This window comes from Panthera uncia (genome assembly GCF_023721935.1).
Source record: "Panthera uncia isolate 11264 chromosome C1 unlocalized genomic scaffold, Puncia_PCG_1.0 HiC_scaffold_3, whole genome shotgun sequence".
Classification (NCBI taxonomy): Eukaryota; Metazoa; Chordata; class Mammalia; order Carnivora; family Felidae; genus Panthera; species Panthera uncia.
The window spans coordinates 2,979,322-3,003,150 of record NW_026057584.1 but is presented as its reverse complement, the minus strand read 5'-3'; the positions used below and the strand labels follow the sequence as shown (position 1 = coordinate 3,003,150).

General features: G+C 50.1%; 1 protein-coding gene across 1 annotated transcript in view; it reads left to right on the top strand.

Annotated features, from left to right (window-relative positions):
• ASB1 (ankyrin repeat and SOCS box containing 1) overlaps window positions 1-21,903 on the top strand; it is a 22,721-nt gene extending 818 nt beyond the window's left edge. The window contains exons 2-5 of the mRNA XM_049614558.1: window positions 3,916-4,057; window positions 6,288-6,590; window positions 14,484-14,869; window positions 16,135-21,903. Coding sequence (XP_049470515.1) covers window positions 3,916-4,057; window positions 6,288-6,590; window positions 14,484-14,869; window positions 16,135-16,262 — 959 coding nt within the window. The 3' untranslated portion in view covers window positions 16,263-21,903. The remainder of the gene's footprint in view (window positions 1-3,915; window positions 4,058-6,287; window positions 6,591-14,483; window positions 14,870-16,134) is intronic.
• Window positions 21,904-23,829: the final 1,926 nt, after the last annotated feature.

Sequence of the window (23,829 nt, the reverse complement as noted above, 5' to 3'; positions counted from 1 at the left end):
GAACTTGCTTTTCTAACTGCCGGCTCCTGTGCCGGTGGGGATGTGATAGGTCCCCAGTGGGGCCGCGGAGGGCAGGGTCCGGCGTCCCCGCGGGGGGGGACGCGGCGGCCGCGCCCGGGCCGTGCTTCCTCGTCCCCCGCCGGCCGGGCCCACGCAGCCGCGCCCTGCCGCCGGGGGCGGGTCAGCGCGGCTCTCCGTGCGGGGCGGCCCGGCCGCTGCGTGTGCCCGCTCCTCGGCCTCGCGAGGACGTCCTCGCGCCGGAGTTACTGTCCTGTGGAACTTGCTTTTCTAACTGCCGGCTCCTGAGCCGGTGGGGATGTGATAGGACCCCAACTGTAACAGTAGGACATGGATCATCTCCCAGCTCCGAACGCACGGGTCAGGAAAGCCCCCAGAGGCCAGCCCCTCCGGAGGGCAGGTGTCTTTTTCTCCGCCCCGCCACCCACGGCTTGCCTGGGGAGGTACATCACACGCACAGGCAAGGGACAGCGATAACACCGTCCCCAGCGAGCTCTTCGTGACACAGCATGTCCAGGGGCCCACCGGCAGAGGAGGCAGCTAGGAAGGCTCACGGCGACCTCCCTCAATAGCCCTCAGACTTAGGGTTTCCACCTTGAGACCCTCCTCCTAAGCACAGGAGAGGAGAGGCTCGTCCTAACCTGTGGCGGGATTTCCTCCGTGTCAGTTGTCTGGGTTTGCCCTGCCTACCGAGTGCTTCTGTGTGCTCTGCACTTTACGGGTTCGTCTCCCGAGAGTTTCTTACACCTGGAGACTGGCTCAAGTGGGCCTTTTCATCCCTCCATTCTTCCATCAGACGTTTATTGAGGAACTCCTGCAGGCCAGACCTTGCCTGGGCGGGGGACAGCCCAGCGAACCGGGGCAGGTCAGACAAAGCGCCTTCCATCCTGAGATTCGGCTGATACTGACTTTGACCTCAGGTATCAGGACTTTGGTGCCTGGGCTGTCATTTCGGCCTGAGGGAGAGGAACGGGCTGAGAGGAGGTCTGAGGGCCCCTTCCCAGTAGGGACGGGAGCCGTGTGGAAGAAAGGCTGCTCTGCCCCTGTATACAGGGCTCTTTTGTATCTGTGCAGTGCTGTTTTGTTATTTGGAGTGTTGCAGGCCCGGGAGTGGAGGGGCCGCGGAAATGTCCAGTGAAGGTCTAAGTGCTCTGCGGAGTAATTGCGTTGACAGTGGAGAAGCTGATCGGAAAAGCACAAACTTGAAGTTATCCTGGGATCTGGAGCTGGGGAAGAGGAGGCTGCACTGAGCTGGGCCAGGGAGCGGGTTGAAAAGCGGCCAGCGAGGGGAGGCCCGGAGAAGAACCTAGCAAAAGTCCATGGCCCCCCACTTAACCTGTCAGGCTTTGTTCTATGTTTTCTGCATCTTACCCCCTCCTGCTTTGAACTCTTTCACTCTGTGGGGTGAGACTGTGGGTTACTGCAGTGGAGGAGAGTTTGGGGGGCCCTAAGGGTTCCTTGGGGCCTGCCTGTTGATCTGCCACAGGTGTTGTGGGATCAGCTTGAGGGACCCATGTGTTTGTGAACCCTTGCTGCCCTGCCCATCTGCCAGTGATCCGTTGAGTCCTGAAGGGCAAGGAAACATTCGTCACCCCCACTGTGCCAGGGCCAAGCCTTGTATACAGTAGGTATTCAGAAGAGATACGGTTTGAATATAAAAACCGACTTCATCGTTGGAAGGAGTGCACCTGCGGAGGGGTGTCCTTCTGTGCCTGTTCGCATGCTGGAACAGGGTGGCAAGGCAGGAACTTGAATGCAGGGAGCCGAGTTCGTGCGCTTTCCTTACGCCCCTCCCTGTCTGTGATGTTGTATGCAGGACTCTTGATTATCTGGAGATTATTTCTGAGCTCTAGTGTCAGGTGAAAAACTCGAGAATTTGAAGTAGGTATCTGATTTTACAAATTTGTTGACTACTTATAGTCCGTTCAGGCTATAACAGAATACCATATACTACTGGGTGGCTTAAAAGCAATAGAGATTTATTTTTCTTAGCTCTGATGGTTGGGAAGTCCAAGACCAAGGCCCCAGCGGATTCTTGGGGGGAGGCCTGCTTCTTGGTTCATAGACAGCAGCAGTGCCTTGTCCTCACGTGGTGGGGGGTGAGCGGGAGCTCTCTGGGGTCTCTCTTAATAATGGCATTAACCTCATTCATGGAGGTCCTGCTCTCATGAGCCAGTCACCTACAAAGTCACTACCTCTTCAAACCATCACCTTGGGGGTTAAGATTCCAACATATTTTGGGGGAGACACAAGCATTCAGTCTATAGCAACTACTCTCTCTATCCCTTACAGATTTCGACACCCATTTATCTTTATATTAAGGTCTTTCCTGAGCAGTGGATTCTGTTTATGTTTTTATTCTGATGACAAATAATCAGTTCTGTTAACTAACTGGTAGGGTAGATTTCGTGTCATATGTGCTGAAAAAAAATGATTCCCATTCCTATTTCCAGATAAACTTTTATGATATTTGTGTTGCATATAAGAACCCCGAAGATGGGGCACCTGGGTGGCTCAGCCGGTTAAGCGTCTGACTCTTGTTTCGGCTCAGGTCATGATGTCACGGGTTTGTGAGCCTGCTTGGGATTCTCTACCCCTCTCCTGCTGGCATGCTCTCTTTCTCAAAATAAGTAAATAAACATTAAAAGAATAAATACCCCCCCCCCCCAAGAGATTTGTTAAACCTCTTAATTTATGTGGTACCATTTAAAAGTTTCCTAGCATTGGGGCACCTGGGTGGCTCAGTGGGTTAAGTGTCCAACTTCAGCTCAGGTCACAGTCTCACAGTCTGTGAGTTCGAGCCCAGCGTCGGGCTCTGTGCTGACCGCTCAGAGCCTGGAGCCTGTTTTGGATTCTGTGTCTCCCTCCCTCTCTCTGACCCTCTCCCGTTCATGCTCTGTCTCTCTCTGTCTCAAAAATAAATAAACGTTAAAAAAAATACTAAAAAAAAAAAAAAAGTTTCCTAGCATCGACTCTTAACCCGGGTGCATGGTATGTGCTCACCGCTTCTAGTCTTTGTTATTTTCCAGGTTTATAGTCTATTACGCGAGGCTGGCCTTCTATTTATATGCACATATTTTTAAATTTTCCTTCTTACCGAGGTGTAACTTATATTTAGTGAAGTGCCCCCATCTTAGGTTACCGGCTGATGAGTTACTCACGTAGACTCCTCTGAGGTCATTACCCAGGTCAGCTTGTTACAAACAGCCGCATTTGTTTGGCTGTTGAATTTTGCCAAGGGCAAGTGTCTTTCTGTAATACGGAAGGTGATCGTATGGTTTTTTCCAATATTAAGACACTCCTACATTCTTGGGATAGGTAGAGTGATATTATGGTGGATTTAAAAAACATTTTTTTAAAATGTTTATTTATTTCTGAGACAGAGAGAGACAGAGCATGAGTGGGGGAGGGGCAGAGAGAGAGGGACACAGAATCCGAAGCAGGCTCCAGGCTCTGAGCTGTCAGCACAGAGCCCGACGTGGGGGTCGAACTCACAGACCGCGAGATCATGACTTGAGCTGAAGTCGGAAGCTCAACCGACTGAGCCATCCAGGCGCCCCTATGGTGGATTTTTTGATATGTATTTTAAATTGAACCTTGCTAATATTTTATGTAGGATCTTCTGTATCCTTCAGTACGGTTGACTCCTTACCTCCCCCCCCACCAGCGTTTTTAAAATTCTTGCCCTTGCCAGGTTTGGCGTCGGGAATGTGCTTCTTTCATTACGGGAAACTTTCTGTATTTCTCTGTTTTTCTGGAGCACGGGAATGATTTGTTGTTGAGCATTTGAGGGGTCCCGTAGCCAGAGGACAAAGGGCTCGCTGCAGATGGCGCCCCCTCCTGGCTGGTGTTGGCAGGGTTTCCCCTGGCTGACAGGAGCCCCTCTCTTCAGTGCAGGTCCTAATCTGAAGGAGTGGCTGAGGGAGCAGTTTTGTGACCATCCGCTGGAGCACTGTGAGGACACAAGGCTCCATGATGCAGCCTACGTGGGGGACCTCCAGACCCTCAGGAGCCTGTTGCAAGAGGACAGCTACCGGAGGTGAGCGTCACTGTCCTGGGGCTGGCCCGGTACTTGGGCCCCGTGGGTCTGCGCGGAGCTGAAGTGCGTGATCCACGGGGGTCCATGTGACTCCCTGGTCTGCAGGTGAAGGCCCTGGTGCTTTCCAGGCCAGGGGGAGAAAGGAGACCGGGGAAGCATGGTCAGACTTGTAGGGAGACCTGAGTTCAAGTCTCGCTCTGTCATTGACCTTTATATTTCCTGGAAACTTCTGGCCCTCTCTGGTGTCAGTTTTCTTGATGGTAATCCTGATGGCAGCACTGTTACTCTCGTCGACAGTGGTCCTGTCCCCTTCCAAGTCTCTTGCGGCTCTTTTTTTTTTCTTTTTTTTTAAATAGTTTTTATTTTTCTTAATTTTCTTAAAGTAGGCTTCACGCCCAGCACGGAGCCCAAGGCGGGGCTTGAACTCACGACCCTGAGATCAAGACCTGAGCTGAGATCAGGAGTTAGATGCTTAACCAGCTGAGCCACCCAGGCACCCCCAAGTCTTTCGTGGCCTTTTACCCTAAGCTGTATACATAAGTTCCCCTTTGTTATTTTCATTTGGTTACCCCTTGGTGGGCGCGGACTTCCTGATGTACCCCATTTATACATCACCCCTGATGTGCTCTCCTCTGGCTTCTCTGGTCCCCAGTTGTCTGCCTCCTGGGCCTGGGGCTCTGTCTCAGGTCAGCTGTCTCACCCTCCTGGGATCTGCTCTGTGCTCACCTTCTTATTCCCTCTGTCCATAGAGCTCTGCGTGTTGCCCGTCAGATTCTCCAACCCCGTCAGGCTCTTCCTTCATAGCAGCGGGAGCGTTGATGTTACCTTTTTCCCACTGGGGACACCTGGGAGAGCGTAGAGTCTTCCTTGCCTCCGGGGGTTCTCTGTTTTGTGTGTCCAGGACTGGAGTCCCAGCTAGATTTGAAACTGACCTGCCACCGGAAACTCCTCATGCTCTGTGTTTCTGTTTCCCCTTCAGGGAAGTTGATAGAAGAAAAGCCTGCGTATGAGTGGTGAAATTAATGCCACATTTTATGAATAGCTCCCAAGAGAAGGATTTCTAACAATACAAGAGTAGGTTTCTTTTTCTACTTCTAATGTCTTAGCATTATTGTTCAGAATAGATAGCAGTATTAAAAAAGAAAGCTGTAAATATCTAGGAAGGCTTATCATACAAAGACATCGGGATGGATTCCACATGAATATTTAACGTGAATGACTCAAGCCCAAAGAAACGCTTGAATTTGCAGAGGTAACAATAAAAACAACAGAATGAGACGGAGTTCAGCTGGGTCTTAGACTTTTCATACTGCTTTCCAAGTACTTTTTTTTCTTTTTTTATATTGGGGTTTAGTAAATCTGTCTCGACGATATTTTCCTGTTGCTGTGTACTTCTCTGATGAGGAGTCCTTGGAGCGTTCCTCGGTCTCCTTGGCTTGTGGAAGCCAGTGCGCCGAAGGAGGAGCCCCTGGCCCACTACGTATTTCCACGTCACTGCTTCAGTGATCCGGATCACCAGGCTCTGGTCACAGCTGCCTCGGGAGCGTGAAGTGAACCGCGTCTTGATTGAGGACGTGGTGGGTCAGTGGACTGCATGGCCGTGGCACTCCTTGACAGGGAACCGTGGCCTGATTTTCCCTTTTGATGAGAGCTGAGTCTGGCCAGTTTCCCTCTGCTGATGTTGGCCAGGAGGGTAGCCCCGTGTGGCCTTAGTGATTCCTGCAGGCTGTGACTTGTGCTGTGTCACAGGTAGAGGGACCACAGTGGTCGCCTGGCTCCAGTGACGATGCCGAGGCCTGACCTCAGGCCTTCACAGCTGGTAGCTGGTGAAAAGGGGCCTCGGGACCCTGACCCACATTCCCGGTGAGTGTCCTGCTCTCCACCCTGCACTGACTCCCTGGGCAGACCCGTCTACCCTTTGTGGAGCAGAGAGCTCTGGACCGAGAATCAGGAAATCTGAGATCTCAGCCCTAGTGCCCATCTGTCTGCCTGTGCCTCAGTTTCCTCTGCCGTGGAACGGGCCCTTCAGATCTGCTCTGCCACGTGCACGGATCCAGCATTTCATAAAACAACGCACGTGGGGGCATTCTTAAAGCACAGGAGTGTCCGTCTGAAGAGGTTGCCCTCCTGCTGTCTGTTTCATGTAGGTGCCAGTAAGAGAGGAAGCCGAGCGGCTCGTCAGTTTTCCAGGCTGCCCCTCACAGCCTGGCTCCCCTATGTTCTTTCTTAGCCGCATCAACGAGAAGTCTGTGTGGTGCTGCGGCTGGCTGCCCTGCACACCGCTGAGGATCGCGGCCACTGCCGGCCACGGCAACTGTGTGGACTTCCTTATCCGGAAAGGGGCCGAGGTGGACCTCGTGGATGTAAAGGGACAGACCGCCCTGTACGTGGCTGTGGTGAACGGGCACCTGGAGAGCGCCCAGATCCTCCTGGAAGCCGGCGCCGACCCCAACGGAAGCCGGCACCACCGCAGCACCCCAGTCTACCACGCCTCGCGGGTGGGCAGGGCTGACATTCTGAAGGCCCTCATCAGGTCAGTACTGCGGAGGCCCGGCCACCCTTGTCCCGCACGGGTCCCTGCGGGGGGGGTGGCCCCATGGCTGCTAGTTCCTGTGGCCGTGTTCTCATTCCTTGTTGTCTGTATTTGCCCCTCTCTGTCTCACGTTAGGCTTGTTAAAAGATTTGTCTATTGTAGGTCTTTCTAAACAGCTCCTTCTTAGCTCTATCAGTTGTCTTATTTTTGTGCTTACTGGTTAATTTGTTTTAATTTTTTCCCATTTGCCTTACTTTATTTTTCCCCAAACTTTTGCAATCGAATGATTATTTTTTTTCTTCTTGAAGTGTAAACTTGCAAGATTATTAATTTGTCTTTGCCTATAGCTTCGGTCATATCTGCTAAGCTTTTTCCTCATTTTGAAATTGGTATTTTTGAAGTCGCTCTCCTCTTTGTTCTTATGGCTATGGAGGAGAAGGGTTGAATACAAATTTTTATGAACCAATTGTATAGTATTGTGCACAGGTAATGTAGAGTGTGTAATTTGCATTTGGGGGATTCTTTTGAGTTTATTATTTTTTTAATGTCGAACTACATTGTTGTGGTTGCTCGAACAAAGTACATGACCGTGGGTGTTCTATTTGCGTAGTACAGTATGGTAGCCTCAATTGTGTTTCATGGCCCCTCTTTTTTTCTTTTTTCTTTTTTCTCTTTCTCTCTCTCTCTCTCTCTCTCTCTCTCTCTTTTTTTTTACATTTTTAGCCATTGGATCTGCCACAAGTTTAGAGAAGTCTGTTGGTCTTTAATCACTGTTGTGATTTGTCAGTGTCCCCTTTTATTTCTAGTATTTTTTGCTTCCTATGTTTTGATGCTAATTGAGCCCCTAGAAGTTCTTGCCTGTGGGTTGTATGCACATTATCGAAACCAAAGGTAACTGTAGGTTTCACTGAAGGCTCGTTTACATAGCATTCTGCCATTTAGTTTTACTCTGGGTTTAAGTGGTTCTTTGGGTGCTCACCTTTCTTCTTTGCATGTATGGGATTCTTTGTTTTTGTAATAGAGTTAACATTATTGCCATAGTTGATGTCAGGTCTGTGTCTGTCTTTTCGTTTTTTAGCTGTTCCTTAGTTTGTATCATGTTCCATGATCTGTATTTTCTTTGCTTTCTCTGTATTTTATTTTACTTAACATTTTTAAAATTTTATTTAAAATTTTATTTTTGAGAGGGAGAACGACGGAGAAAGTGAGCAGGGGAGGGGCAGAGAGAGAGGGAGAGAGGGAGACACAGAATCCGAAGCAGGTTCCAGGCTCTGAGCTGTCAGCACAGAGCCCGACGCGGGGCTTGAACCCACAAACCACGAGATCATGACCTGAGCTGAAGTCGGACACTTAGCCGACTGAGCCACCGAGGCGCCCCGCTTTCTGTTACTTTACGTGGTTTATGGTCTTATTTACTTACTTACTTTTACTTACTTACTTGCTTAATTAACTTACTTATTTTTGGTCTTATTTTAATTGTACTAATAGTTACCTTTTTAAAAATCTGAACAAGATTACGTTTTCATATTCTGCCTCCAGTGACTTCTTTCTACCAAGGTGCCTTTTTCCGTGCCTTGCTCTGGAGGCATTTTGTTCTGCGGTTGGACAGAGTGTAGTTGAGGTAGCCAGTTTGCAGTGTGGAAAGGATTATAAGGGTCCCATCGTGCCAGGCCCCAGTGGGGGTGGTTCTGAGGAGCAGGAGGTCTGCCGTCCCCCATGCCCAGTGCAGAATGTGGGTTTTGAACCAGGTACTGACAATATATTTACTCCATCAGAAAAAAATTTTTTTAAATGACCACAGAATTGGCTTTTGGAGAGACAAATGAGGGTAATATGGTTGTTTGGCTAGAAGGTGATAAAGCTGTGATGCTTTTTGCCTTCTTTTTAAGGATTTTTAGCTTGATGATCTAAGCCACCTCAGTCCCCTGTCTTTGCATCTTGGAGAATGTTAGTCATTAATTTGGAAGTATTCGTGAGTAGGATCGGTCGGTGAAATTTCATCTTGGTTCCAGAAATCCTTGAAGGCATCTCAGTCAGTTCACGATGCATACCTGCTTTGGGTTAGCTGCAGGCTCGTCCTTCAGAAGTCCACACACAGATGCTCTGTTTGAGAAAGTGTTACTGTTAGTAGACCTCTCCTTCCCTCACTGGAGCCTAGGACGTTACTTTTACACTGAGGTACCAAGAGCATATACTAAAAAGTTTTCTCTGAATTACCAGGCAATTGACTTATTGACTTGGAAAATAGGAACGGGGTGGTTCAGTTACTGAACAAGTAATACAATCTATATACAGTGTCAGCTCCTGCCTTGAGTCATCGTCCCTTATATGCAGGGCCCTTTGCTGTCACGTTGTAATTTGCTGTTTCTCTGCAAGTAAATTCCATTTTGTTGCTTTTAAATTCCCTTGATATATGTTGCTGATGGTTTTTTTTTTTTTTTTTTTTTTTTAAAGGTAAGGAGTGGTGTTTCTGTATGTGCAAAAGTTATACTGATTCACTGAGTTGTCCCGGTGGAGCCTTGCCAGAATATTAAAAGCAGGAGGGGAATTTTGGAAAATATTCAGGATTAAAATGAACTGGATCTTATCCAGTATGTTTTTATGAGGGGCTGTCTCTCCCGTAGCTCAGCTAATACCAGATTGTCCTATTGCCCAAAATTACAAACAGTTTGGAACACCTATCCCCAAGAAAAGGAGGGAAAAAAAAATCACTGTGTAAAATCGAGCGCTCTCTTTTTCTTAATTGATTGAGTGTGTGAAACGAAATACCAGTCTCTGCTTGGTTTGGTATGTGTTTTAGGATGTTTCCGTGGTCTAAGAGGATAGGCGATGTCTGCGTTTGTGGTGTCTGACGATGCTACGTGGCATCCGTGGGGCAGCGGATGATCTTGTGAGCACATCGGCCTGTGTGCCCCTCCTTCCTCTTCCTTAGGCCCGTGCTGCCTGAGAGCAGGAGTGTCGGTTTCAGGGAGGAGTCCCTTCGGACACTCAGAACAGTGCTTAAGAGACGGGTGATAGAACACAACTGCTGGCCAACCGTGGAGAACGATGCTGTTGCCCGTGCCCTAGACCCCTGCTCGTTGGCCCGTCGTCACTGCTTTCCACGATTCCCTATTTTCAGTGACACGTGCTGATGGAGCCCGTGTGGCATTGCAGGGCTGTGTGGGGGAAGCTCAGGGAGGCAGGTGCTGATTCAGCTGGGAGCCGGGGAGTGCGTGCTGGGCGGGAATCTCACAGGGGTGAGGCTGGGCTCTTCTCATCACACCCTATCAGGTTGCACCCGATTGCACTTGTCCCGTTACCGCTGGAGTTCGCTTGGATCTTTTGATTAAGGTGGTGTCTGTCACGTTTCTCCACTGTAAAGCTATTCTTTTTCTCCTCTGTAATTATTTAATTAGTAAGTATTTTGTGGAGGGGTACCATGAAACACGTGTTTATCCTATTTCTTATCAGATTTTTACTGTATTCATTTATTTGTCTTAGACCTGTGGTTTCCCAGTGAGTAATAATCCCTTACTTTATTATTTTGATGCTCAGATTGTGTTAAATTTGGCTACAGGGAGCCCTGTCAAACTGGAACCCAGCTTTGTCCTTATGACCTGTCCCCCAACATCCTTTGAACAATTCCTTACTTTCTCCTATAACAATATATTCTAAGCTCATCTAGTACTGTGCCTGTCTTAGCTCTGGGATTAGAGATTTCTCCAAGGAGTCCTGGCTTCTTTTTAGTGGAGAATGGTGTTTAGAAGCCAAGATCTGGTTACTGGGAGTGTTTATTGCTTATGGGCTGTTCTTTTCGGGCTCTTGGACTGGACAGAGCTAAGGTTACTTATACACGTTTCTTTTCTTTTCTATTTTATTTTATTTTATTTTATTATTATTTTATTTTATTTTTTATATTTTATTTTATTTTATTTATTTTTTATTTTATTTTATTTTTTATATTTTATTTTATTTTATTTTAATTTTATTTTTATTTTTAACATTTATTCATTTTTGAGAGACAGAGAGAGACTGAGCAGAGCAGAGGAGGGGTAGAGAGAGAGGGAGACACAGAATCCAAAGCAGGCTCTAGGCTCTGAGCTGTCAGCATAGAGTCCGATGCGGGGCTCACACTCACCGTGAGATCATGACCTGAGCTGAAGTCGGAAGCTTAACCGACTGAGCCACCCAGGTGCCTCATACATATACACATTTCTATCTGTATTTCTGTCTCTAAATACAGTGACAGTTGAGTTCACCCCAATACTTCTAATCCAATCTGGTACCACAGGGGTCATCTTACTTTTCTCCCTTTCCAGATTTATTATTGGCTTTTCCGACAGAAGCCTGGTTCTACTTATCCTTAACATATTTATTTATTTTGCCAGTCCCTCCATCTATAACCGATGTCTTAATGTTGCTGCCCCCTCCCACACATGTCTCCTCACCCCACGTGGGCTCTAACACCCTGTGCCAGTCTGTTTTTTAGCAGACCTCCTCTAAGCTTTGCCAGGACACTGATAACCTGAGCCAGGCCACCCTTTGTGCTTTAATCAGTGGCCTCTGCTTAAAGTGACCTGGGTTGGTAGTTTGCACTTGGGCTGGGGGAACTCCAAATCTTGACAGTAAGGTGTGTATTTGGACTTCCCTGAGCGCAGTGACCAGGGCAGGTCCCTTGTGGGGACCCTGAAGACTCTGCCTTTGTAGAATGGTTTAGAGATGGGCCCTGCTGAAGATTGAGGCTTCTAGGTCTGGCCGCCCACGCACCCGTCCCGTGAGAGATGCATTTCCTCACGTCTGGGCTGTCACCGGGCCTCAGAAGAGAAGAGCTCGCGGACAGCCATAGGGTTAGCTCAGGGACCGCCGTGAGCATGCCCATCTAGGAGCGGGGGGTGTTGCATGAAGCTGTCCTACTGGCAAGCTGTGCTTCCTGTCTTGGGTTCTTCTAGGTGAATCTGATGCTGGGAGTGGTCTGGATCGTCTGGTTGTTTTGCAAAGAGGAGCCACCCTGCAGGCAGGACGTGATGGCACCAGGTGGCTACACAGTTGGGTTAAAGTGGTTTCTTTTGCTTTTAATTTTTGGGGATTGCTTTCTATTTAATTTGTTTCACGACATAGATTTAGCTGGTTCCAAAATCAAATCTATAAAACAAAGTATATTTAAAAAGTCTAGCAACTTCTATGCTGGTCTCCTTCGACTCCCCTGTAGATGACCATTTATTTATTTTTTTTATTTTTATTTATTTATTTTTTTAATTTTTTTTTTTCAACGTTTTTTATTTATTTTTTTTGGGACAGAGAGAGACAGAGCATGAACGGGGGAGGGGCAGAGAGAGAGGGAGACACAGAATCGGAAACAGGCTCCAGGCTCCGAGCCATCAGCCCAGAGCCTGACGCGGGGCTCGAACTCCCGGACCGCGAGATCGTGACCTGGCTGAAGTCGGACGCTTAACCGACTGCGCCACCCAGGCGCCCCCCCTGTAGATGACCATTTAAAAACTTTTATGGTTTATTCCCCCTTGTTAAGTTGTAAGCCTAGCGTGGATGTGTCTAGGAGTGTCATACACGTACATGTTGCAACCGCTTTCCCCCAGATAAACAGTAGCATACTACGCACTTTGTCCTGCCTTTCTCACTTGTGAAACGTATTCTGGAGGTCATTCCAGAGCAGTCTTTAGCGACACTCCTCGCGCCTTTTCATTGTGGTACAGCCCGGCTTTATGCAGGTGGAGCACAGTGTATTCAGCCGGTCTCCTGTTGAGGGACCTGTGCGTTGTTTCCTGCCTTCAGCCGTTGTGGATGATGTTTCAATGAATTGTGTGCATGCTTCTTTTCAGAATTGTGCAGATATATCTTGGGAATAGACTCCAAGAGTGTGATGGATGGGTCAGAGGGTAAATGCATACGTAACTTTGCCAGCTGTTGCCAAATTTCCTGCTGTAGGGACGGTTCCATTTTGTATTGCTGCCAGAACTGAACGAGACTTCTTGCTTCTTTACAGCCTGGTCAATAAAGTTTTGGGTTTATCCCCGTCTGATAGGTGAGAAGTGGTATCTCAGGGTAGTTTCTCTTGTTTTCTTTTTTTTTTTAATTTTTAAAGTTTCTTTTATTTACTTTGAGAGCGAGCGAGCACAAGCTGGGGAGGGGCAAAGAGAAGGAGAGACAGGATCTCAAGCAGGTTCCACACCATCAGCACAGAGTCCGACGTGGGGCTTGAACTCACAAACCGTGAGATCATGACCTGAGCCAAGATCAGGAGTTGGATACTTAACCGACTGTGCCACCCGGGCACCCCTCGTTTTTCTTTTTTTAAACTATAGTTGACATAATGTTGTATTGATTTCAGGTGTAAAGGTAGTTTTAATTTGCATTTGTGTTATGAGTGAGGCTGAGCATCCTTTTACATGGCTAAGCCTCTCTAGCTCATTTCCAATAGAGCAGTTGATCTTTTCCGTTTATTAGCTCTTTATATATTAAGGATATTAATCCTTTGCAACATTCCCCTAATTTTGTACATACTACTTTACTTTGCTTATGCTGGGTTTTTTTTTTTTTTTCTATGTAAAAGTTTTTCTTTAATTTTCATGTTAAAAACCTTTGCTTTTACATCTTTCCTTATTTGATCTTCCAAATGACCTTTATAATCAACTTCTATAACTCCAGGGATGTTACTATTATTTGTTTATATTTATAATGAACTTACTTAGTTCTCGAATGGGATTTTCATTTATGTAATAAACTTAGGGAAAATTGACCTCTTAATGTAGACCCTTCCTCGCCAAGGCAACGGTGGTGGGTGTTTCCATTTCTGAGAGCTACTTGTGTGATGCCTTCAGTAGTATTTTATAACTTCCTTCATGCACATTTTAGACACGTACCGTTAGGTTTATGCTTAGATATCTCACTTTAATTTTGCTGTCATAAATGAGGTCTTTTCCGTTTTGCTTTTGAACTTGTTTTTGTTTGTATAGATGAAGGCTATTGGTTTTATAGCTTTATTAACGTACTTAATAAATTCTCTCCTTGCTTATTGTATTTTTATTAATTATTCAGGACTTTCCAGACATAATCATACCTTCTGAAAATAGGGAAGGTTTTTCTTTTTCTTTCTAATCTTAATTGGCTAATTGCTTTCTCTTGTCTGGTTGCACTAATACTTTTATTTAAAATGCCTGACTGATGGTAGGCAGGAGAGTGGGCTCCAGGAGGAGAGCTGCCCCTGTTTGCCCCCCATTAGGTGAGACTGCGACATCTGGGTCTTATCTGGAGAAGGAAATGTCTACCACTTCTTAATTTTATTGAGTATTTACGAACCTGCAGTAGTGTTGAGTTTTGTCACATGCCTTCAAGTTTTTTTTCCCACCTGTAGAGATAATCGTGATTTCCCCCTTAGTTCTGTGAATATGATGGACTGTGTTAATGGAATTTCTAATACTGGAACTACCCTTGCATTCTTGGAATAATCCTCATGAGGTCATGGTACGTTGCTTTTTTAATATACTTTTGGATTCTCTTTGCTAACATTTTATTGAGGCTTGTTAAATTTATATTCACAATTGAAATCGGTTGGTAGTTTGTGGTGGGGCCTTTGTCGGGTTTTGGGATTGTTTGGCCAATTTCATCAGATGACTTTGGAGTTTTTCCTTTCTTTTTCTTTGCTTTGAAGTGGTTGAAATAGCTGTGGGATTGTTGGCTCTTCAGAGGGTTTAGAGAGTTCCCTTGTAAATTTCTTGCGTGAGTGGATTCCAAGTTCTTAACCGCTGTCTTACCTTTGCTGGAAGTCACGAGACCCTCGTGATCTGTGGAGGCTCCTGTGCGGCCCCCCGGTGCTCACAGAGGTCGGGCTGTCTCCCGAGGGTGCCGTGGGAAGCTGCCGACCCGGGTCTGACTATCCCTGTGCCTCCCCTGCAGGTACGGGGCTGACGTTGATGTCAACCACCACCTGACTCCTGACATCCGGCCCCCTTTCTCGCGGCGCCTCACCTCCCTGGTGGTCTGCCCCTTGTACATCAGCGCGGCCTACCACAACCTCCAGTGCTTCAAGCTGCTTCTCCAGGCGGGGGCGAACCCCGACTTCAACTGCAATGGCCCCGTCAACACGCAGGGCTTCTACAGGGGCTCCCCCGGCTGCGTCATGGACGCCGTCCTGCGCCACGGCTGCGAGGCCGCCTTCGTGAGCCTGCTTGTGGAGTTTGGAGCCAACCTGAGCCTGGTGACGTGGGACTCCTTGGGCCCGGAGTCGAGAGGCAGAAGGAAGGTGGACCCCGAGGCACTGCAGGTCTTTAAAGAGGCCAGAAGTAAGTGGCCCGACTTCCGTTCTGACTCGCAGGCTGTTTGGGTCGGTTGAAGGAGTCGAGTGGCAGGGATGAAAAAAGCCTCCAACTGAGCGCTTAGTCAGAGTCTTCAGTTACGGCTAGGAATTTTCGCGAGTGCTTCCAGACGGGTCTTTCCTTCTCAAAGTCCTAGACACCAGGAGTCGATACAAAGACATCCGTGGAAGCGCGTGTTCTCAGAGTGCCTGAAATTATGTGCTCTTTGCCCCTTTGCTCTGCTCTGTGGCCCCCCAGTTCTCTCCCTGACACACGGTTTTTAAATGTTGGCCTGACACCAGACTGCCGGCCCTGCCTCCTCCAGGGGTCCTCACCCCCTTCTTCGGTTCCACACAAATATGTTGTTTTTATTGTGTGGTACCTCTGATTTTTGTTAGGATAAAGCCCATCGTGCGCTTGTTTCGGAAGAACGGTTTTGCTAACGAATTAACAAATCGATAGGTTGTTTGCAGTTGATCCGGGGCTTGGTCTTGTTGCCAGAGTCCGTCTCTGGGACTCAGAAATTGACCTTGTGCGCCTCTGCAGGCTGCTGCGTGCCCTCTGCGACCTGCCCGCGCCCGGCCTCATTCTCGCCTGGGTCTCCAGGGCATCTGGGTTGAATACCTTTGCCCCCACCCTTACCTCTCACAGAACTTTGGTTTGTTGTGTTTTTGTCGTTGGGGTTTCCGAAGGCTGTCATTAGAACCCGCTCCTGCCGGGGCTTCCCCGGAAGAGTTGGTGGGTGGCCAGCGGGAGCCGCCCCGGGGGAGTGGAGCCTCCTGCGTCCTGCCCGCTCCACGGGGCACAGCCGTGGCTGGGCTCTCCTGTCCCAGAGCAGCATTGTGGGCCCGCACGCCTCACGTACTGCTTGGCCTGTGTGTCCTGGCCCCCTTGGAGTTTCTGGACATGGCCGAGCGCGGAGGCTGACTGAGCGCGTGTGGGTCACTTGCTGACACCTGGCGGGGCCTTCTGTAGTCGGCCCTTGTTTCTCCCTAGGAAACGAAACGCGGTCAAGGAGGGGCCGTCACGGTGAGCAGGGGCCCCGGGGAATGAAGCTCTCGCCCCTTGGGCAGGCGGGGGAGGAGCAGGTGACAAGACCTTCCTCGCCAGGGACTGCCCTGTCCCCCGTGAAGCTGGCCGGTTGGCAGTGAGCGTCAGTGCGTTCTGTCAGTCGCAGCCAGCCTTCCGTCTTCAGGCTTAGGAGAGGAATTAACCTCCCTCCCTCTCTGTCCCTCTCTCCCATGGCGTTCCAGGTGTCCCCAGGACCTTGCTGCACCTGTGCCGGGTGGCTGTGAGAAGAGCTCTTGGCAAATACCGACTCCATCTGATTCCCTCGCTGCCTCTGCCGGACCCCATCAAAAAGTTTCTGCTCTACGAGTAGAGCTCAGATGCAGCGGTCGACTGCGCGAAGAGGAAGGTGACTGCGGTGAAAGCGGACCCCGGGTCCTGCCCCTGTGAACCAACCACCCCCTGTCCTCTGACCGAGTCCCATTTGGCTGTTGGTAAAGCAGAAACGGCCTTGTTCCCACGGCTTGTAACTCCATCTCGGGTGCTTGGGGCACCGGACAGTCCTTGGGTCATTGTCGGCTGAAAAGTTCATACAAAACCTAATTTCGCTCTTCCTCAGTATCTCTGTTTTGGATTCTCACAGTCGCATATTAACGAAATGGGCCGTGCCGCGTGTGCAAGGACGGGCTGAGGTCGGAGGCCTGCGGATAGCTAGCTCCGGCAGGGAGGACGGCTAGCACTTTCCAGAACTGTACTTCTGCCGATGTTTGTACTTCTCCATTCAGTTGTTTGATTCAAGCCTTCTAATGCCTAAAGGCAAGGAGAGTTTGGTGGAAAAGTAGAGCTCTGGAACGCAGTTCATGGACGTGCTGGGTGGTTTTCCCTGCCCCCCGGCGTGGCCTGTGGCACCTGTCTACACACGGCCCTCCCTTGCCACTGGAGCGTTGTCTTCTCGTGGTGGCGGTGTCCTCCGTTAATTGTCCTCACTGCACGAGGGTCCCCTGGCCTCACGGATCGGCTGTGTTGTCTCAGTGCTGCGTTTGCTCACCATCTAAAGAGGTACTTTCCGCAGCGCTGCCCCTGTCCTGATACTGACCGTGCCCGGCACTGCGCCACCGGGTCTCGCGGCTTCTCTTTGAGGAGCTTCCCGACGGGGATTGATCTTGGGAGGCGCACACCGAAGAAGTAGCCAGTAAACTGACCGCCTACACTCGGACCAAGGACCGCTCCAACAGCATTCACTGCCAGTTCCGACGAGGGAGTCCCCGCGGCGCTGCCTCCTAGTCCTTGCGCGCACCGGGCCGGGGAGACTCGGTCGTCCTCCGGGTGGTTCCACAGTCTCAGTTGCTTGGTGTCCAGAGGACAAAACATGCGGCGTTTGGTTGATTGGTCTTCACCGTTGGGGACCGAACGTCTTGGTCATTGCTCCTAGAACCCGAGGACGGGGATAGCGGTGAGGTCAGAGGGCCTCCGCCGGCCTGCTGGGGTGCCGGGAGGTGACATGAGCCGGGTCACCATCCCCAAGGCTGCGGTTGTGGGCAGGGCTCACTCCCACCTGGGCTGTGCGGCTCGGCTGTGTCCACAGGGGTGGGGCGGGACGGGCCGCCGGCTGCCCTTGCAGAGCCCCTCCAGGAGATGCTGCTTCTGGAGAAACCACATGTGGCACTTTGAAGCCTCCGAGGACCATTGTGTGGAATCGTGGCGACTCTAACCTTTAGAAGGCTTTAGAAATGGGCAGATTGCCAATCTGCGTGTAGATATTCTGTAAGAAGAGATACCTTGTTTGTAACAGTTGCACTGATAAATGATACAGGTTTATTTAATGACTAACAGCGTTGTATGTCGTAGCCCAGCAGACAGGCGGTGTCGGTCATTGTCGTATGCGGTCGGGGAGAGAATTCTAAGCCCCGCCTTGTGTGCGGTGGACGGCTCCACCGGAAAGCCGTGCCGTGACCTGCGGGTGCCTGCGTCAGGTCTGAGGGCAGAGGAGTCGCTGGATGGTTCAGAGGGGAGACGCAGTCACTGGAGGCTTTATGCGGCCGAAGTGATCCTGTCACAAGCTCTGGCCGTGCGTGGTGTCAGTGTGGGATGGCTGTCCGAGCCCGAGATTGGGCTTGTGTGCCGCCACCAAAGACCTGGGACCCTGGATGGCTGGCGCGTGCCGAGCCGGGAGCTGCGGGTGCGGGTAGCTGGGGACCAGCGCCATTAGAGCCGCGGCCGAGCGCTGCCAGGGTTTCCGCTGAGAAGGGTTGGGGGTGCTCCTTGTGCACTCGGGGTGGGAGCAGGCCCACGGGCTGTGCCAGGCCCTCGGGGAGGTAGGGCTCTGCCTGGGCACAGGGGAGCTTGAGCGCCCCGTGGGTGGACTGGATGCTGGTAGGGACAGCGTGTCACTGGAGGTGTGAAAGCCGTGGCTGGTCACCTTGGTAGGCCTGAGAGAGGAGTCCGGAGTAGGTGGTAGTTCACCTCACTTCTCAGCTCTTCCGGCTCTGGGTCCCCTTGCGGCCCGGGTTCTCTGGGTGAGTTGCGTCCGGACTCGGGGCACGCACGGGGTCTGCCCCGCTGGGTGCTTTCTGCGGAGGCCTGTGAGGGGCAGGGCCTCTCCAGCCCTGCCCAGGGTAGGAGGGTAGCTCCGTTCTCGGACCTTCTGGAAAGCAGCACCTGGGCATGCGGCCAGTGCAGAGGTCTCGCACCTGTAGGCGCAACCTTCAGGCTGCACGGAGCCAGGGGCCCAGCACAGAGTGTTGTCAGCATCCATTGCCCAGTGGAGCAGGTGCAGGGCTGGTTTCTGGGGGGTGGAACCATTTTCCCAGGGTCTTTCTAAAAGGAATGGACTGAGTTGATCCTCATAGTTGGGCCTCACCCAGACCTGGCCAGGGAGGTAGCATGAGTCGGGGGTGGGGTGGGGTGGGGTGGGGTGGCGGGGTGTCTCCCACTCTGCCCCTAGAATGTCGCTGTGCCCCAGGGCAGTCTGCAGGGGACTGGGGCCTCAGCATTTCCTTTGAGGAGGACAGGTCTGATCAGCCAGACTCTGCTGATTGTTTCGGAATCCTAGCAACTTTGAGGTTCAGCCTCTAGTTTGAAACTTCTGCTGCCAAACACAAATCTGAAAACAGGGATAGTTGCTTAAGGTCATTCTTACCTGTTTTGAGTGACACTGTACTAAAGCCTCCTTTCCTTTTGTTGGCAAGGATAGGATCCTGGAGAAGAGAGAGTAAGTGTCAGAACACTTCATAAAATCGCGTTTCTGTGGCATGGGGCACCCGAGTCCGGGGTAGCAAGGAAATGTGGTGATGAGGCTGCTGCCTGGCTGGGCCCAGAGTCGTCCCCAGGGAGGGGCACAGCGAACCAATGGGAAGGAGCTGGTGTCCCGCCAGCCTGGTCCCAGGAGTGTCCTTACTGTCCCCACACAAGGGCCCTTGGCTGCTGTGGACAGATGGGCAGGGATTAGGGTCCGGGGCAGCGTCGATATCTGAGAATTCAGCTCTGGCATCCTGGGTGGGGATTTTGAGTACATTTCCCAAAGCCATCGATGTCACGCCCAGCCGTGCCTTTTCATGTTATTTATGTTATTTATGTATTTATTTATTTATGCCCTGCCTTGCTCACGGAAAGGGATTAAGGCAGCGATGCTTGGCTTTTGATGTTCTGTTTTGATCTTTACTAAGGTTCCGTCAACACTCACCTGTCAGGTGATTTTGAAAAGAGGACAGTTAGCAGTTTCCTCATGTTGAGTGTGTTTCCATTTTCAGGCTTAAGTGCCGTCCTATTTTCTTTTTTCCCTCTCCCACAAATTGGTTCTGTAAATACAGGTTGGGGCAGAAGGAGGAGAGGAACGTGCCGTGCCACGAGCGTGGGCCTGAGCAAAGGGAGATCGGCCTGAGAGAGACGCGCTTTGTGCTTTTCCGCCCCCTGCCGTGTGGCCCAGGCAGGTCCCAGGTGACGTGGAGGCTGTGCTCTCACACTGGCAGCCGGTCGACTGTGCCTTCCCACGGGACTTCGTGAGGACGCGTGAGAGAGCGTGTGACGGCACTTTGTGCGTGAGCGGTCCCTGTGACTGTAAACTGCTTTCCCTGTGACTGTTGTCCTCCTTCTCAGCGGATATGCGTTAGAGGTGATGATGGTGCTGAAGAGTCTGTGACCTTGGGGATCGGGCTTGTCCTTTGTGTCTCATGGGGCAACGAAGGTCATGGGAGCCCACAGCGTAGGCCTTGGCACAGGGGGCTCTGGGCAGGTCACAAGGATAAGGACATGTGTTAAATAACGTACAAAGTCAAGTTTATTCGACCTAAAGGATATTTTATTCTGAGATAATGACCTTCCTAATTTGGGTGATAAAATGTACTTTTATGTAATCAAGGAGATAATATAGGGCAATATTTTTATTTTTTAAAATGCTCTTGGTTATAATATATTGGCTGCTCTTTGTCAAGCCCCAGAATTTCTTTCTAAGTTTGCCAGTCTCTTAGGTCTCAAAGTCAGGGAACCGCAGTCTAGCTATGGTGTGTGTGTTTACATGGTGATGAGAAGTTCCTCTCAGACTCTTCTAACAGCTTATACATTGTTGACGGGAGGGCATCACAGCATTTCTGCTGCCCGCTGATCTCACGATCACCACGTGCGGCGTTAGGAAGTGCGTGCTTACGTCCTGGCAGTGACGGAAGCTCCCTGTGGTGATAGGCCTCTGGCCTTTTCCTGGGTCTGTGAGAAGCACACCCGGGAAGTTTCGCGAGGCCTTCTCGGGCCTTCTCAGCGACGACTGCCCTTACCTCAGGCCCTGGGGGCCTGTGGCACGGCTGAATGTTGGTGACGACGCTAGTGGTGGGTCTTGTGCCTGCCGGGCACTCAGCGACCGGTGCTGAGGGGTCTGGATTCCCTTCCGGCTTGTGTCTGCTCGCTGGGAGTGCCTCATTTGGCCGTGTGACCTCTTTGTCTCTGGCTTACTCATTAATCCTCCCCTCCACCCCCAGCCTGACCCCCTTGGTGTGGAGTAGAGTAACTGATGTGCAGTCATTAATGGTTTGTGGGATCGTGTCCACGGAGGGACGTGCGGATTTTGAAGTGGAGGGTAGTGACGTACACGACATGTACGATAAGTTCTGGACAGACAATCAGATGGGGGAGTGAGGCAGGGAGAAGGGGTGACTTCTGTTGCCTTAACACGTAATTGCTCAGTGTCTGGAATACGTGGGGATCTTTTTTTTTAAGTTGTTTTGCTTCCAGATGTGCACAAATGCATTTGGAGTATGGTGGGTGTGCACACAGCTTTCCCGTACGTACGACACCACAGCAGCGTCCCTGCTCGGCTCCGTTTGCACGGCTCCCGGTGCTTGTTGGGTGTTGGGCACAAGAGTGTGACAGGCAGGGGGCCAGTGTGCCCGGAGGCGTGCTGCAGGGTGTGTTCACCGTGGCCTGCTTCTCCCTTCCGCTTTGGTGATGAATGAGTGTCCCCCGCAGCAGCGGGGACCGTGACTGTGCCTGCCCTTGTGCCTGGTGACGAGTTTCTCTAAGTGTGATGAACGTCTTCAATACGTTGTTGTAACTTTAAGAAATGCTGTATTACCCTTTAATTCACCCTGCCCATGCCTTAATTTGGGGGACTGTTTATCTCAATGGGTAGAAATGGGTCTTGTGAAATCTTTGAATACACATTTCGGGAAAGTTTCTCTCTGGAAAGTTTCTAACAATATGGAAGGAGGGACTTTTGGGAGCTGCCCTGAAGGATCTTGCTGTGTTGTAGGGAGGCTCCCAGAGTGTGGCACAGGCTTATACTGCTGGATGGAACCTGTTTTACTTAGTGGGGTTTCCAGTTTGAAGAGACCGTGCCCCTAAAGTGTTTGAAACCCATGGCTTTCAAGTAAGGTGACATCCCTACAGTGCTCTGCAGGGGGGAGGTGCTGGAGAACTGTGGGAAAAACCATGGTCTCTGGGCCCATGTTATACGTGACTTATTTTGACAGCGGGAGGGATGAACCCAGGAATGGATGAACTAAATAAAGACATTTATTCATATCTCAGTGATGCTCTAGCACGTTCTCTGTGTGTGTGATTTCAGATATTTTCTTCATTCTTCACCCCGATCCCCCTCCCCCCCCGCCCCCCCCCCCCCCCCCCACACACACACCCCTCCTGCTCTACTGAAAAGGTGGCTTGTCTCTGTCTCAAAACCAGCTCAATTTGTGTGGCACAATTGCTAGTTTTCCTTCACTGTCTATTTTTTTATCTGTGATAATAGAACCCACAGTTTTAGCTGGACGCTTAAATTCCCAGAATAGTCTTCATTTTCCAGTCTCCTGTATGGTAGGTGTGGCTGTTTGCCAGAACTCCTTTCTGAAATTCTGTTAAAATGATAGGAAATTTCACTTTTTTAAAAAAAGTATAAATCCCTTAAGATGACTGAATGGCAACACATTTTGGAACCTCAAGAAAATAGATGAATGGTAACTAATACAGACACATCTGAGAAAACGACCTTGTAAGAAGGGAGCATATCTGAGAATCTGACTTTACTGCCAAGCTCCCAAAGGCTCTGGAGTCGGCAGTTCCAGGGACTTTAGAAGTGGCCGTGAAAGAGGGTGAGAGTGTGAGGACCGGCGGAGAGCCAGGTCACGGGATCGCCAGGACCCCCCACAACACACGGTGGGATGCTTGTGCCTGCCCCAGCCCAGTGGGCCCTGAAGGGAGGTGTGCCGCATTCAGCCTTCCGTGTGTAAGGTCTGCAGCTGGGTAAAAGGGCTCCTATCCTGTAGGCAGCAGCAGAGCAGAAAGAGACTTCTTGGGGAATCTCACCAGCCTGATGGTGTAGAACCGGACTAAAACGGAGTCACTTATGTCAGGGACAAAATGTACACCATCAGCGCAGGCGCGTAAAGGAAACTTAACCTTACAGGAATTGAAAGCTCTTGTTAGAAGTCAGCAGAAGACACCAGCCAGCCCCCAAACGCCGGGTCTGTTCACTCTCTCTCTGGACTTCTCCCCCCCCCCCCCCCCCCCCCCACTCCCCGACTCCACTACCCTGATCCAAATAAGAAAGAAGACCACTAGGTAACCAATCAGCTGAAAAAGCAAAACAACTTTTGTAAGTGTCCTTTAGTCTGTGAGCAACTTGGAACTGATTGCTTTTGGAGCCTTGAGTTACCTGGTTTGCAGGCCGAAAGCCCTGCAATAAATTCGTCTGTTTTTTTTTATGTTTATTTATTTTTGAGAGAGAGTGCAAGTGGGGGAAGGGCAGAGAGAGGGGGGAACAGAGGATCTGAAGCAGGCTCTGCGCTGACAGCAGAGAGCCTGATGCGGGGCTTGAACCCTTGAACCGTGAGATCGTGACCTGAGCCGAAATCAAACATTTAACCGACTGAGCCACCCAGGTGCCCCTCGTCTTTATGTTTTAATTCATATGCAGGTATGTTTTTGACAAAGACCTAACATACCAGTACTGAATGTGAGCAAAGAAATGGTCACATGTCTTGCAGTGGATTCCAACAGATCAAGAGCATTCTGAGAACAAAGGCCAAATTTTCCAGATTACAAGAGCCAATGTGGTGTTAACACAACGGAAGACTCTTGCCAGGACATCACTGAAATGTCCATATCGGAGAGAAAAGATGCTACAGCTTTTGGAGAGAATCAACAGGACACGTACAAAGTATCAGGTATCAAAATAACTGCATGGTCCTCAGTTGCCACATGGGACCGTAGAGGAATGTGGACCTTGACTTTCATAATTCTGGAGGGAATATTTTGAGCTAGCTTAAGAGTCAAGCTAAAGATTTAGTTTCTTTAAAAATTTATGTCTCACATACACCGCAGAAACCACTAGTTAATGTACTACTCCTCCAAAATGAAGTAAACCAAGAAAGGAGAAACCACGGTATACAGGAAACGGACCCAACGCCAAGGCGCAAGGTGGAAGCTGGCACAGTGAAAGCTTCCAGGATGGCGGCTGT